This window comes from Procambarus clarkii, chromosome 36 (genome assembly GCF_040958095.1).
Source record: "Procambarus clarkii isolate CNS0578487 chromosome 36, FALCON_Pclarkii_2.0, whole genome shotgun sequence".
NCBI lineage: Eukaryota > Metazoa > Arthropoda > Malacostraca > Decapoda > Cambaridae > Procambarus > Procambarus clarkii.
The window spans coordinates 4279096-4296232 of record NC_091185.1 but is presented as its reverse complement, the minus strand read 5'-3'; the positions used below and the strand labels follow the sequence as shown (position 1 = coordinate 4296232).

At 42.7% G+C, this 17137-nt stretch overlaps 1 protein-coding gene across 1 annotated transcript in view; it reads left to right on the top strand.

Moving 5' to 3' along the window:
• Nucleotides 1-14211, top strand: part of LOC123748296 (uncharacterized) — a 44274-nt gene extending 30063 nt beyond the window's left edge. The window contains exons 2-3 of the mRNA XM_069336490.1: nucleotides 10719-10851; nucleotides 13857-14211. Of these exons, the coding sequence (XP_069192591.1) occupies nucleotides 10719-10851; nucleotides 13857-14184 (461 nt within the window). The 3' untranslated portion in view covers nucleotides 14185-14211. The remainder of the gene's footprint in view (nucleotides 1-10718; nucleotides 10852-13856) is intronic.
• Nucleotides 14212-17137: the final 2926 nt, after the last annotated feature.

Below are 17137 nucleotides of genomic sequence, written 5' to 3'. Positions count from 1 at the left end.
CTTCCTCTCACTATGTAATGACTTGTTAAGGGCCCAGGACGACGTGACAAGGGGCACTTGACATGACAAGGGGGGGCCCATGACATGACAAGGGGCCTATGACATGACAAGGGGGCCTATGACATGACAAGGGGCCCATGACATGACAAGGGGCCCATGACATGACAAGGGGCCATGACATGACAAGGGGCCCATGACATGACAAGGGGCCCATGACATGACAAAAGGCCCATGACATGACAAGAGGCCCATGACATGACAAGGGGCCCATGACATGACAAGGGGCCCATGACATGACAAGAGGCCCATGACATGACAAAAGGCCCATGACATGACAAGAGGCCCATGACATGACAAGGGGCCCATGACATGACAAGGGGCCCATGACATGACAAGAGGCCCATGACATGACAAGAGGCCCATGACATGACAAGGGGCCCATGACATGACAAGGGGCCCATGACATGACAAGAGGGCCCATGACATGACAAGGGGCCCATGACATGACAAGGGGCCCATGACATGACAAGGGCGCCATGACAACACATGACAGAGGCAGTCAATCATACAGTTTTCTCTCAGTGACTGTTGCTCACGTTATTAACCTGGAAATACATATATACAAATTAATACACATTTACTAAATTAACCTTCGGAAGGTTGCTTCTTAAATGCAGGTAACCGACGTCTTGAATTCATCTTAGACTCACGTGTGGGAGAAACATGAGTGAAGGGAACTCACTAAGTTTTACTCACTGAGTCTTATTCAAGAAGGTTTTGTTATTAATACATTGATAATGAGGTTGAAAAGCCTAAATGAGTTATTTTTATCCATTGAGTAATATCCAATCCATGTAATTGGGTGTTGCTATGTGTAATTGGGTGTTGCTATGTGTAATTGGGTGTTGCTATGTGTAATTGGGTGTTGCTATGTGTAATTGGGTGTTGCTATGTGTAATTGGGTGTTGCTATGTGTAATTGGGTGTTGCTATGTGTAATTGGGTGTTGTCAGGTGTAGCTGAGTGTTGACAAGGGACAAGTAAAAAAAAATATTTTCACAATAAATATCTCACCTGTCAATTAAAAATATACCTTTTATCAAAAGTTGTAAATAAAATATCAATCGACTCTTGAATAACAACATAAATTGTTGAGCAATTATTGTGGTCAATTAACGTAATTGGATAACTGAGCAAATTGCAGTTTTGATCAATGTTTCAAGTGAATTAGTTAATGCAATCTCTAGAGGAAACGAGAAGCCTACGGAGTGCCTCTAATGACCCGCTTTGATTAATTCAGAAGTCATTTGCAATTAACTTTAAACGACGCACAATCAATTACCAGTGCGTCAAACAAGGTATTATTATTTTCGAGGCAAAGTTAAGTGTCTGACTCATGGACGCAAAGCATTATTTTTATTTTGGGAGATTGAAAATGTTTCTAAAGTTTCTTTTTTAAGTTTGGTGTTTAAGAAGCGAGAATCTTATTAGGAAACTTAGATCGTCGAATGCTAAGGTTAGACATGTGTATGAATAAGTTTGGGTGGATATAAATAGGAGCTGGTTAGAATGGACCAATAGGAGCTGCCTCGTATGGACCAATAGGAGCTGCCTCGTATAGACCAATAGGAGCTGCCTCGTATGGACCAATAGGAGCTGCCTCGTATGGCCCAATTGAAGCTGCCTCTTATGGACCAATAAAAGCTGCCTCGTATGGACCAATAAAAGCTGCCTCGTATGAACCAATAGGAGCTGCCTCGTATGGACCAATAGGAGCTGCCTCGTATGGACCAATAGGAGCTGCCTCGTATAGACCAATAGGAGCTGCCTCGTATGGACCAATAGGCACTGCCTCGTATAGACCAATAGGAGCTGCCTCGTATAGACCAATAGGAGCTGCCTCGTATGGACCAATAGGAGCTGCCTCGTATGGACCAATAGGGTCAAATTGATTGGAATGGGTCAATAGGGTATGGGTCAAATTGATTGGAAAGGCTTGGGTATGGGGTGTGGGCCGGTCTTGGAGCGAGACATGAACCCAGCGATAGGTGACTTAAATGGGGATTTCGATGTGGATTCAATATATAACTTATTTAAGAATATTCTAAACAAAGCACAGGAACGTAGTATACCATACAAATTGAATAGATCGTATACTAATGACCCAAAGTGGATAACAAAGAATTTGAAGAACCTTATAGGTAAAAAGAGAGCTTGGTACAAAAGGATTAAAAATGGGGAGGTCACTTTAGAACAGGAATTCGTACAACTGGTTAGAAATGTTAAAAAAGAGATAAGGAAAGCAAAAAGAAACTATGAAGTTCGCATAGCAGGGCAAGCAAAGACAAATCCTAAAGGGTTTTTTTCAGTTATATCGTACTAAGACTAGGGAAAGGATAGGTCCATTAAAAACTGAGACAGGTCAAATAACAGATAGTGATGAAGAGATGAGTAGTATTTTTAATAAATATTTTGTATCTGTATTTACTAAAGAGGAACTTAACAATATGCCTTCAGCCGAACAAGTCTATGTGGGTGGGGACGAGGACAGGTTGACGAGTTTAGCAGTTACCAGGGAGGATGTTCTTAAACAAATAGTAAAACTCAAACCAAACAAATCCCCAGGGCCGGATGAAGTGTTTGCTAGGGTGCTTAAAGAATGCAAAGAGGAGCTTTGTGACCCACTGTCAACCATATTTAATAAATCAATAGAGTCAGGCAGAGTGCCAGAGTTTTGGAAAGTTGCTAATGTGATACCAGTTTTTAAGAAAGGAGATAGATCACTTGCGTCTAACTATCGACCAATTAGCCTAACGTCTATTGTGGGTAAGTTACTCGAATCTATAATAGCAAATAAAATTCGTCTTCATCTTGAAAAACATAAATTAATAATTGAGTCGCAACATGGTTTTATAAATGGCCGTTCATGTTTAACAAATTTGTTATCTTTTTATTCTAGCATTGTTGAGGCAGTTGATAGTGGTAAGGATTGCGATGTTGTATACCTTGACTTTAGCAAAGCTTTTGATACAGTGCCACATGAAAGACTGATTAAAAAAATAGAGTCTCATGGTATTGGGGGTGCTATATTAAGCTGGATTAGGGCATGGCTATACCAAAGGAAACAGAGAGTTAGTATAAATGGAATCAAGTCAGAGTGGGAAAATGTTGTAAGTGGAGTGCCTCAAGGCTCTGTCCTGGGACCTCTGTTGTTTATAATATATATAAATGATTTAGATTCAGGTTTGAGTAGCAACATTTGCAAATTTGCCGATGATACGAAAATCGGTAGGGAAATTAATTCGGAGGAGGACTCACTATCACTTCAAGTTGATCTAGATAGGGTTTTGAAATGGTCAAAGGATTGGCAGATGCAGTTTAATGCTGATAAATGTAAAGTTCTGAGGTTAGGTAATGATGATAGAGTTACAAGATACGAGCTAGATGGTGTTGTGATTGCGAAGTCGGATTGCGAAAGGGATCTGGGAGTTATGATTAGTAAGAATTTAAAACAAAAGGATCAATGCATAAATGTTCGTAATAAGGCAAATCGGACACTTGGATTTATTAATCGCAGCGTTAGTAACAAGACACCTGGTGTGGTTCTCAAGCTATATCTTGCTCTAGTTAGGCCCCATTTAGATTATGCAGTTCAGTTTTGGTCGCCATATTATAGAATGGATATAAATTCACTTGAACGTGTCCAGCGTAGGATGACTAAGTTAATTCCCCAAATTAGAAATCTTTCATATGAAGAAAGATTAACAAAGCTTAAGTTGCATTCCCTGGAAAGGCGAAGAGTTAGGGGTGACATGATAGAGGTTTACAAGTGGATGAATGGACATAACCGGGGGGATATTAATAGGGTATTAAAAGTATCAACACAGGACAGAACACGAAACAATGGATATAAATTGGATAAGTTTAGATTTAGGAAAGACTTGGGTAAATACTGGTTCAGTAACAGGGTTGTTGATTTGTGGAACCAATTGCCGCGTAACATTGTGGAGGTGGGGTCCCTCGATTGTTTCAAGCACGGGTTGGACAAGTATATGAGTGGGATTGGGTGGTTATAGAATAGGAGCTGCCTCGTATGGGCCAATAGGCCTTCTGCAGTTACCTTTGTTCTTATGTTCTTATGTTCTAATAGGAGCTGCCTCGTATAGACCAATAGGAGCTGCCTCGTATGGACCAATAGGAGCTGCCTCGTATATCCCAATAGGAGCTGCCTCGTATGGACCAATAGGAGCTGCCTCGTATGGACCAATAGGAGCTGCCTCGTATGGACCAATAGGAGCTGCCTCGTATGGACCAATAGGAGCTGCCTCGTATGGGCCAATAGGAGCTGCCTCGTATGGACCAATAGGAGCTGCCTCGTATGGACCAATAGGAGCTGCCTCGTATGGACCAATAGGAGCTGCCTCGTATGGACCAATAGGAGCTGCCTCGTATGGACCAATAGGAGCTGCCTCGTATGGACCAATAGGAGCTGCCTCGTATGGACCAATAGGAGCTGCCTCGTATGGGCCAATAGGAGCTGCCTCGTATGGACCAATAGGAGCTGCCTCGTATGGACCAATAGGAGCTGCCTCGTATGGGCCAATAGGAGCTGCCTCGTATGGACCAATAGGAGCTGCCTCGTATGGACCAATAGGAGCTGCCTCGTATGGACCAATAGGAGCTGCCTCGTATGGACCAATAGGAGCTGCCTCGTATGGACCAATAGGAGCTGCCTCGTATGGACCAATAGGAGCTGCCTTGTATAGACCAATAGGAGCTGCCTCGTATAAACCAATAGGAGCTGCCTCGTATGGACCAATAGGAGCTGCCTCGTATAAACCAATAGGAGCTGCCTCGTATGGACCAATAGGCACTCGTGCAGGCACCTCACGCAACAAACAAGCACTACAATCGTTGATTGTTAAGTCTCTCGCATTATTGATCTTGTTAAAGTGATTCATCACAATAATGACTCACAAGGACCATGAAAAAGCTATGGGGGGCCCAAAGCCCCATATTTTATATCATATACAATATAAAACAACTATTGTATGTCGCGATACATAGTAGTGGGCATCCATCATACATAAATGCTTGGATATATATATACACTCATTACATTCATACATAGGAACATAATTCTGTTCATATTGTTATGTGTGAAGAATTGTGTGAACATGTGATTTATTAAACAAGCGTATGTCAGCTTTAGTTTATGAACACCAAGGACTTTATGACATCAAACTGTTCTGTTCTTGTAACTGTTTGTAACTTCTGAACTGTCTAGGACCTAGATCGTGTTCTTCAAAACTGTCTAGGACCTAGATCGTTTAGGGTCCACTTTGTAACAGTAAACTTACCCCTTAGATAGTTTAATGTCCACTTTGTAACAATAAAGTTGCCACATAAACAGTTTGGGGTCCACTTTGTATCAATAAAGTTGCCCCCTTAAACAGTTTGGGGTCCACTTTGTATCAATAAAGTTGCCCCCTTAAATAGTTTGGGGTCCACTTTGTAACAATAAAGTTGCCCCTTAAACAGTTTGGGGTCCACTTTGTACCAAAAAGTATCGCTGGACATTCTCAGGGTTCAAAAAAAGCTTTGAAATAGAAGTTTAACTCTAACCCGTTAACTTGGAGTTAGAATTTAGAAGTTATTAATTTCCCTCAGAATTATGCACACAAAACACTTAACAGTTAAGTGAAACGATAGAATATTCACATAAAAACTTAATCAGTTATCTGATAACGAAAAAGACAATCATCATGGCCGTTTAGACTGTATTAAACAGTTTACGAGCTGGGAAACTTTGTAAACCAACGGTTTACAACAGCTATAGACAACCTCGTATTGCTTCAGAGCTCGTAAACGATTTACAGAATGCCAACTAAGCCGTCATGATTGAGGAAAGATGTAGAGGTTTCGTGAAAGAATGCTAATTTACTTGATAAATCTTGGCCATAGCCAGTGGATGGCAGGTAGCCTTCCGGACTCTCTCTAGGGCAATTAAGTCCACTACTACTTTACTAATTAGCCTACGGGCTAATATCTGAACTAAATAAAGTATTTAGGTACATTTTAATACCTGTTCTTTACCTGTTGACGATTTCGAGAGTTTTCTTCTCCTGCAGCCTGGTCCAACCACTTGGGCTGGACGGTAGAGCGACGGTCTCGCTTCATGCAGGTCGGCGTTCAATCCCCGACCGTCCAAGTGGTTCGACACCATTCCTTTCCCCCCCGTCCCATCCCAAATCCTTATCCTGATCCCTTCCCAGTGCTATATAATCGTCATGGCTTGGCGCTTTCCCGACAATTCCCTTCCCATCCAGCAGCCTGGCCTGTGGGGCAGCTCTCGACCTGCAATCGGGAATTCCGAGCTCGATTCCCGGGCACGTTTCCTTGTTGGATAGCAAGTGGACTATAAAGAATTGCATTTTAGTTCCTATAATTCCACAGTAACCTTAATGATTCTTTAAAGAATCTTTAAATTCTTTAAAGTTATTAATTAATTGAATTGAGATGGTGCGACATTTTAAGGAACTCCAGTTCTGTCTTAGCATTTCCTAAGGCCGGCCTTGCGAGGGTGAAAATTTCGATAATGGAGAGACTTCTATAGAAATCTAACGTATATATATATACAGGCTTACTGTCCCAGAAAACATGTTGACATCACTTAACCAATGGCCACACGCTGCCAGCAACAACAGTATCGTCACTCTACTATCGGAAAAAGATGTGCCTACATTAGCTGACATCACTGAATAAACAACGGAACAATTCGTTAGAAATTGCAACTAACCACACACAGCAGAGGCAATTACCGAGGTCTTTGGATGGCCAAATCGTTCCCGTGACCTCAGTGACCTTACATGACCTCAGTGACCCGCAGTGACGGTGGTAATCGTAAAAGTTTATGTAGATCAAGATTTAGTGTGTGAGTAAATTGAACTATAAAGATATGCTCAGATAAAGATATGCTCAGCAAAAATGAAGAAATATGTTAAATGACATACCCCAAAAAGCTGAATATAGAGGCAAATGTCATATTCCAGCATTACCAGCCAGTTTATGAGTTGTTATGTTTATGAGGAACGTGATAACAGAAGATAACAGGGTAGAGGTAGTGGAGAAAGGTCGGATAGCATGCAAAACACATTCAATCGCAACTCCCTTGTCTGATATCATACTCCAGTGTGGAAAAAAAACATATTGAATATGCGTGAATTGTGAGTATGAGTTACGTATGAGATGGTGATCACGAAAAACAATCACTATCACTGGTATTGTGAGTTAGCCTTGACATGGTACTTACCAAACACCGTCAGTATAGACGGATGAGTTAGTGGACACCATATTTCATTTTGAGATTGTTATGAGTAAGATAAGCAGCTTATCTTCACTGTCAGATGACGGTAAGTTCACTGTCTATGGTGTTAGTGAAACTAAAAATGAACTACGCTGCACTGCTTTCTTAAACTGTCGCAAGTAATGAGTGTCAGGACTCTGCAAGAATATGTCATCAAAGAAGCTAATGTAGACGTCAGGTTTAAGTTCATATATATATATATATATATATATATATATATATATATATATATATATATATATATATATATATACATTTATATATTATGTATCATACATTTATACTGTGTGTGTGTGTGTGTGTGTGTGTGTGTGTGTGTGTGTGTATACTGTGTGTGTGTGTGTGTGTGCGTGTGTGTGTGTGTAAATAAATATCTACCTGAACCCTACGATAATGAAGATAATTTTTTAAAGCAAAAATGTAAACTAGCATAATTTTTCGGCAAATGTTATATAACAGAAGGTCTTCATCATTTTTGTTGGGCGTGAAAAAACTCGCATAACTTTTGCTCACAAATTTGTAATTTAAACTCTGTGCAATATTTGTGGCGTTGGCAACCCCCCCCCCTGCAGCAGAGTATGATAGACTGCTGTTCACACATTGAACATGTTCACAGCGTAACTTTGAACATATCTCATAGCTTACATTTGGTGGTCTGATACGCGGAATTAATACGGGTTATTCATGCCCGTGCTCCCCCCTCTTGGGTGGCTTAATCTTCATCAATCAATTAGATATGCGGTACTGAGTATGACTAAGTAGTTAACTGCGTGAGATGATCAATTGCGGCTATTCAGGGGGATGAGGGGCTCCAGGGGGGGGGGGGGAGGGGATGAGGGATTTGAACCAACGATATAGGTAATCCTTAAACCCATGTTGCAGGTTCGAATCCTCGTCACAGCTCCAATTGATAATTACACAGCACCTTGCCTATGCTCAGACCCAGACCTCACCATACACCACCTTTGCCTACGCTCAGACCCAGACCTCACCATACACCACCTTGCCTACGGTCAGACCCAGACCTCACCATACACCACCTTGCCTACACTCAGACCCAGACCTCACCATACACCACCTTGCCTACACTCAGACCCAGACCTCACCATACACCACCTTGCCTACACTCAGACCCAGACCTCACCATACACCACCTTGCCTACGCTCAGACCCAGACCTCACCATACAGCACCTTGCCTACACTCAGACCCAGACCTCTCCATACACCACCTTGCCTACACTCAGACCCAGACCTCACCATACACCACCTTGCCTACGCTCAGACCCAGACCTCACCATACACCACCTTGCCTACGCTCAGACCCAGACCTCACCATACATCACCTTGCCTGCGCTCAGACCCAGACCTCACCATACACCACCTTGCCTACGCTCAGACCCAGACCTCACCATACACCACCTTGCCTACGCTCAGACCCAGACCTCACCATACACCACCTTGCCTACACTCAGACCCAGACCTCACCATACACCACCTTGCCTACACTCAGACCCAGACCTCACCATACACCACCTTGCCTACACTCAGACCCAGACCTCACCATACACCACCTTGCCTACGCTCAGACCCAGACCTCACCATACACCACCTTGCCTATGCTCAGACCCAGACCTCACCACACAGCACCTTGCCTACACTCAGACCCAGACCTCACCACACACCACCTTGCCTACGCTCAGACCCAGACCTCACCATACACCACCTTGCCTACACTCAGACCCAGACCTCACCACACAGCATCGGATAACGACATCTCTACCGAATGCCTCCATCCCTTCCCACCCCTCGCTACAGCCTTACCCATTATTTGATTGTCTTCCATCCCCATTATTTCACCTATGAGTGATTACTTCACCTCACCCCAACACAATTTCACCTCCTTCATATGTGTATTGAAGATAAATTTTGCAACTTCGTATATTTATTCCTCATCTGAAGATGTTCCAGAGCGGAACGTACCGTTGTAAAAAATATACCTTTCATTAATTACTAGAGTTTCTTTACTATGGATTTTGGTAACTTGATTGTCCTTCTTAATATATATATATATATATATATATATATATATATATATATATATATATATATATATATATATATATATATATAAATATATATATATATATATATATATATATATATATATATATATATATATATATATATATATATATATATATTGAGAGCTCCCACAGGAAATTCAGAATCTTGTAGGGACCCCCAGGGACCATGAAGCCTTCTTAACCTTTGAAATTTGGGATGATAGACAAGAGTAGTGAAGATTCTCTCTCTCTCTCTCTCTCTCTCTCTCTCTCTCTCTCTCTCTCTCTCTCTCTCTCTCTCTCTCTCTCTCTCTCTCTCTCTCTCTCTCTCTCTCTCTCTCTACACACTCCCGGATATGGATGCTCGCTGGGGAGGAATATATAACTATTTCCATACTAAAATACGCAAGTTTCGTTTCCCCTTGAAGCTTTGAAAGTTCTTTTGATGATCGAACTCGCGTCAGAATTAATCAAGGACCTTTTATCCTCAGTTGAACTTGTCAGCCGAGCGCTGGCGATGCTTGTGTAGAGTAAAGCCTATCAGATGGTGGACACCGTGCCTCAGCCTACAACCTATATATATATATATATATATATATATATATATATATATATATATATATATATATATATACGTGTAGGAGTCACATTTCACTATCTTGAAAATCATTGATTTACGTCTTTCAAGATTCTAAGATGTCTTTCAATGACATCATTGAAGTCATTAAATCAGGCAACCGACGGTTAGAAAGGCGGGGTCCAAGAGCTAACAACTCGATCCTGCAGGCACAAATAACAAGTATATATATATATATATATATATATATATATATATATATATATATATATATATATATATATATATATATATATATATATATGCGAAAAAGCCTAAATGGTCCCCAGGACAATATGCAACTGAAAACTCACACCCCAGAAGTGACTCGAACCCATACTCCCAGAAGCAACGCAACTGGTATGTACAAGACGCCTTAATCCACTTGACCATCACGACCGGACATAATGAGGTGATAGCCGAGGCTATTTGAACCAACCCACCGCCGGCACTCGGATAGTAATCTTGGGCATAGCATTTTACCAAATCACCTCATTCTTTGGGGCACACGTGAGGAACACAAATGCGAACAAGTTATATATATATATATATATATATATATATATATATATATATATATATATATATATATATATATATATATATATATATATATATATATATTTTACATCCACCAAACCCTTCAATAAAATTCTATTGATCTCCTCCTCAGGTCCACTGACGGAGGTGGAGGCGTTGGAGAAGGACCACGTCCTCCTCCCTTGTGACGTGACTCCACCCATCCCCAATGACGAGACCATCCTCGTCCTCTTCTACAGAGGTTCCATAGGCACCCCCATATACAGGTGAGAGCCAGGTAAATCCTTAAGAGTTATAAAAACCATTCGAACTATGGGTGAGTCCCAGCCTGCACAAAGGTGAGTATCCCCCCCCCTCTATACAGGTGAGTATCCCCCCTCTACACAGGTGAGTATCTCCACTCTACACAGGTACGCATCTCTCCTCCCCATACCTCTACACAGGTGAGAATTAACCCACTCACATGTGGGATTTATATACGTGTGAAAATCACATTTCGAACGACTTCCAAGCACATCTGAGAGGCCCATCAGCATATATATTTAACATAGACCTATAAACAGGTGTGGAGTCCCCCCCCCCTCCCCTGCACATGAACTTTCAGAACACACCTGTACACCACACTAAATAAAATCCTCTTGTACGTGTGTAGAAATCCCCACGAACACCACATTCGTAGCCAAAGGATTTACTCGAAACTAAATTCAAATAAATGTATTCTCGGGTGTTTTTTTTCACCTTCAGAACATATAACTTTTTAGAAACAATCTTGAAGACGTCTTAAAAAGTTTGCTGGAACATCAATAACTTTAGGACTTGAAGACGTGCTTTCACAGCTGTTTGTTTGACAGAGTTTTTGTGCATAATAAATCCTGAAGTTGAGCAGCTGGAGGGTAGAAGGTGGTGTAGTGGAGGACAGGCAGCTGGTGGTGGTGGTGTAGTGGAGGCCAGGCAGCTGGTGGTGGTGGTGTAGTGGAGGACAGACAGCTGGTGGTGGTGGTGTAGTGGAGGACAGGCAGCTGGTGGTGGTGGTGTAGTGGAGGACAGGCAGCTGGTGGTGGTGGTGTAGTGGAGGACAGGCAGCTGGTGGTGGTGGTGTAGTGGAGGACAGGCAGCTGGTGGTGTAGTGGAGGACAGGCAGCTGGTGGTGGTGGTGTAGTGGAGGACAGGCAGCTGGTGGTGGTGGTGTAGTGGAGGACAGGCAGCTGGTGGTGGTGGTGTAGTGGAGGCCAGGCAGCTGGTGGTGTAGTGGAGGACAGGCAGCTGGTGGTGGTGGTGTAGTGGAGGACAGGCAGCTGGTGGTGGTGGTGTAGTGGATGACAGACAGCTGCTCGCATCAGGTATTTTCCCAACCATTTACGAAAGCTGTACATCTTAAATATGGCTGCTTGGTTGACATATATTAAACATCTTATGAACTTCACAACCTCACAACCCAGGGTTATTGTTGTTATAGATAACCTCGAAGCACCTCGGAGTTCACAACCTATTTAATAAGTGTAAGCAAAGCAGCCATGTTTAAGGAAAGATGAAGAGGTTTCGCAAGAGGTTATGTAAATGCTTTAAGATGCCATGAAGCAGTGTACTTTTTGAGAAACTTTTGAGACATTGTACTTTTCCCTTGTACTTTTGAGACATTGTACTTTTCCCTTGTACTTCTGAGACATTGTACTTTTCCCTTGTACTTTTGAGACATTGTACTTTTCCCTTGTACTTCTGAGACATTGTACTTTTCCCTTGTACTTTTGAGAAAGTACTTTCTATCATCTCTCTTATAATATTACTATCAAAGACAAAGAGTCAGAGACAGACGGAAATATCGACAATATGTATATATATATATTTGGTTCCTGTGGGTAACATGTTCAACCAGGTTATTGTGACTTGCTTGCTGCATATAGTCCAAATTAGTCTATACTAAGCTATACTTGTTTAGTCAATAGGTAGTGTATACTATAGTCTATACTAAGTTAGGCTCTGCGTATAGTCTAAGTTAGTCACTAAAAGATTAGCCAATTGTCAGTTCAGTAAACTCTTAATATTCGTTCATATTTAAGCGTTCCTTAAAACTTTATTATTTGGCTTTACGTCAAAAATGCGTCATTCCTGGCGCTACGTTATATGCTAACGATACGTTGAATTGACGAGATAATGTAAGGTGATTATCTGGAGAAAGCGCAAAGCCAGAGCAATTAAATATATATATATATATATATATATATATATATATATATATATATATATATATATATATATATATATATATATATGTATATATATATATATATATATATATATATATATATATATATAAATATATATATATATATATATATATATTGGGTAATATAACAAGGAAGGTTATACAAGGCGATATAACAAGGGATGTGTATTCAGGGTAATATAATGGAGGTTGTTATATAGGGGTGATATAATGTAGGTTGTTATATAGGGGTGATATAACGAAGGTTGTTATACAGGATAATGCAACAAGCGATGTTATACAATGTGATAAAAACAACGGTTGTGATATCAAGTAGTTATCACACATGATAACATATCAAGGGATATTGTACAGGCTGGTACAACCCACCAGGGGTTGTACCAACGGTTGATTGATAAAGATTAAGCCACCCAAGAGGAGGCACGGGCATGAATAGCCCCCTAAAGCAAGGTTGTTATTGTTGTTTAAGATTCAGCTACTAAGAACAAACAGTTCTAAGTAGCACGGGCTATAGTGAGCCCCGTAGAGGACTTACCTGGCACAGGAGCGGGGCAAGTAGCACGGGCTATGGTGAGCCCGTAGAGGACTTACCTGGCACAGGAGCGGGGCAAGTAGCACGGGCTATGGTGAGCCCGTAGTGGACTTACCTGGCACAGGAGCGGGGCAAGTAGCACGGGCTATGGTGAGCCCGTAGAGGACTTACCTGGCACAGGAGCGGGGCTGTGCTAAAGCAAGGTTGGTATTGTTTCAGATTTAGCTACTCAGCACGAAGTGTCCATGTAGCACGGGCTATGGCGAGCCCGTAAAGCAAGGGTTAGTACACAGTTATATAACCGTGACTCTATCTCTCTCCCCCTCCTCCTTCCTATCCTTCTGCAGCGACGGGAGACATCTCCCGTCGCGCAGGGTGCAGTCGCACCTCCACAGATCTCCAGAATCAGCTCTTGATACTGGAAATGGTTCAAAAGGGCCACCACTTACGGGCTATTCATGCCCGTGCCACCTTTTGGGTGGCTTAATCTTTATCAATCAATCAATCTTCTGCAGCATCGACGGCCGCAACGGACCAGTGCGTCACGCAACCCATTGGGTAGACCAACGCGCCCTGGGCTCCAGGGGCTACTTCGACCTGTCATCGCGACCCCCAGGGCTCGTCCTTCGACCCCTGACGTACTCAGACCAGGACGAGTACCGCTGCAGGGTCGACTTCAGGTCCTCTCCCACCAGGAACGTCAGGGTCAACCTCAGGGTTATAGGTAGGTATTCGATCCCCTACTTCATCTTTTCCAAAACCAGTATTTACCCAGGTCTTTCGTGTATATATACTTATTCTGGTTATGTTCATTGTTTCGTGATGTATTTTGTGTTAATATAGTTAATATATATGTCATAAGAAACAGATGAGATGCTCACAAATTATCAGATTGCAAAAGCGGATTCCATTCAGGATTTCAAAAGTAGGTTGAGAGTCAATGGATTCGATCCTACAGATGCAAATAGCTGCACACACACACACACACACACACACACACACACACACACACACACACACACACACACACACACACACACACACACACACACACACAGAGTGTGTGTGTGTGTGTGTCTACTACTCTACTCCCGTGAGAGTAGTAGAAAAATGGAATGCACTTGGGGAAAAGGTTGTGGAAGCAAATACTATTCATACTTTTAAAACTAGGTATGATAGGGAAATGGGACAGGCGTCATTGCTGTAAACAACCGATAGCTAGAAAGGCGGGATCCAAGAGTCAATGCTCGATCCTGCAAGCACATATAGGTGAGTACATATAGGTGAGTACACACACACACACTTTCAAATGTAGATATGATAGAGCCCAATAGGCTCAGGAATCTGTACACCAATTGATTAACGGTTGAGAGGCGGGAGCAAAGAGCCAAAGCTCAACCCCCGCAAGCACAACTAGGTGAACACACCCCAGCCTGACTGTCCCAACCTCAAGACATCAATTGTCTCTATTAAAGGCGACAATTAGAAGTTTAAAAGTTCTGCAACAGACTTTGCAAAGGCTTCATAAAGGAATTATCTCTCGCGGCCAAGTTTATATTGCCTCCAGGAAAATTGTTACCAAAGTTCAGGGCCCAGATTTTTCACTTCTTTGTAACAGAGATTTTTGACAGCGTAGCCGGAGCCGGCTGGTGGGATGAGCCCAGATGGTCCTAGGCACTGTTGTTCCTCCTAGGAACATTTGAAGATCCGGCTGGGGGAAAATGAGCCCAAACGGTTCCTAGGTACTCCTGGGTGTTCTAGTAATATATTAAGAAACACACACACACACACACACAGGGGCCTGATAGCCTGGTGGAGAGCGCGCAGGACTCGTAATTCTGTGGCGCGGGTTCGATTCCCACACGAAGCAGAAACAAATGGGCAAAGTTTCTTTCACCCTGAATGCCCCTGTTACCTAGCAGTAAATAGGTCCCTGGGAGTTAGTCAGCTGACACGGGCTGCTTCCTGGGGGGTGTGTGTGTGTGGTGTGGGAAAAAAAAGTAGTTAGTAAACAGTTGATTGACAGTTGAGATATTGGCCGAAAGAGCAAAGCTCAACCCCCGCAAACACAGCTAGGTGAATACACACACACACACACACACACACACACACACACACACACACACACACACACACACACACACACACACACACACACACACACACACACATACACACACACACACACAAACACACACACACACACACACACACACACACACATACACACACACACACACACACACACACACACACACACATACACACACACACACACACACACACACATACACACACACACACACACACACACACACACACACACACACACACACACACACACACACACACACACACACACACACACACACACACACACACACACACACACACACACACACACACACACACACGATAACATAAAGTGCAGCTTCTGGATCAACAATAATCCCATTATTATCCCGGTAAACTGGTTATCAGTTAGTCTTATTCCCTTCATAAACCTCCTGATTAGCTGTGGAAATGAAAAATGAATTATGATGCTAATAATATCCCAGCTAGAGGAGATGAAGTGAGGCTGCGATGATGCTCATGATCAGGAGGCTGTGGTTCATCTTACTCATCTCCTGTTAGTAACTCTCCCATCCTGCAGATCAATCTCACCTCCTGCAGGTCGGCGTTCGATCCCCGACTGTCCAAGGGATTGGGCACCATTCCATCCCCTCCTCCCTCCGTCCCATCCCAAATCCTTATCCTGATTCCTTTTCCTAGTGCTATATAGTTTTAATGGCTTGGTGCTTTCTCCCTGATAATTCTCTCTCTCCCTTCCTCTGCTTATCAATTCTTCCTATTCTTTCTTCTGATCTCCCTCCCTTTCTACCCTTCTTGACCCCCTCTTTTCCTTATAGTACCTTTTTCTATCTATCTTATCCTCGCTCTTTTCCATCTCTCTATTCCGGTATTTCCTCTCCTGCTTTCTCCTGTCCTTTCGTGACTCCCTCTCTCCCTCTCTTTCTCTCTTTCTCATCCACCTTTTCTCTCTTCCACCTTTTCTCTTCTTCTGCAACACACAGGTACAAGCACTGAGCACAGCTACAAGCACTGTGCACCGTTACTGTGCAACAGACAGGTACAAGCACTGTGCACCGTTATTGTGCAACACACAGGTACAAGCACTGAGCACAGTTACTGTGTAACACACAGGTACAAGCACTGTGCACCGTTACTGTGTAACACACAGGTACAAGCACTGAGCACAGTTACTGTGCAACATACAGCTACAAGCACTGAGCACAGTTACTGTGCAACACACAGCTACAAGCACTGAGCACAGTTACTGTGCAACACACAGCTACAAGCACTGAGCACCGTAACTGAGCAACACACAGCTACAAGCACTGAGCACAGTTACTGTGCAACACACAGCTACAAGCACTGAGCACCGTAACTGAGCAACACACAGGTACAAGCACTGTGCACAGTTACTGAGCACAGGTGCACACATTATCGAGATAACATCACCTTAAGCAGGGAATACATTAGCTATCCAGACTCCCAAACCTAACACATGCTGCCAGCTCAACTAATTCTCTAGAGTCCTGAGGCTCGAGGCTAGTATACATATATACATATATACATATATACACAGCAACTGTGTCCCTCTATTTGTGTTTAGCTGTTTAAGCTTGCAAGGTTGAGTTGCAGCTGCTGGGGCCACGGCTTTCAAGCTGTGTCGTTGTACCAGACAAATTTCTTGGGATTGATTGAGCAATCTTCGTAAGGAATTGATACATTA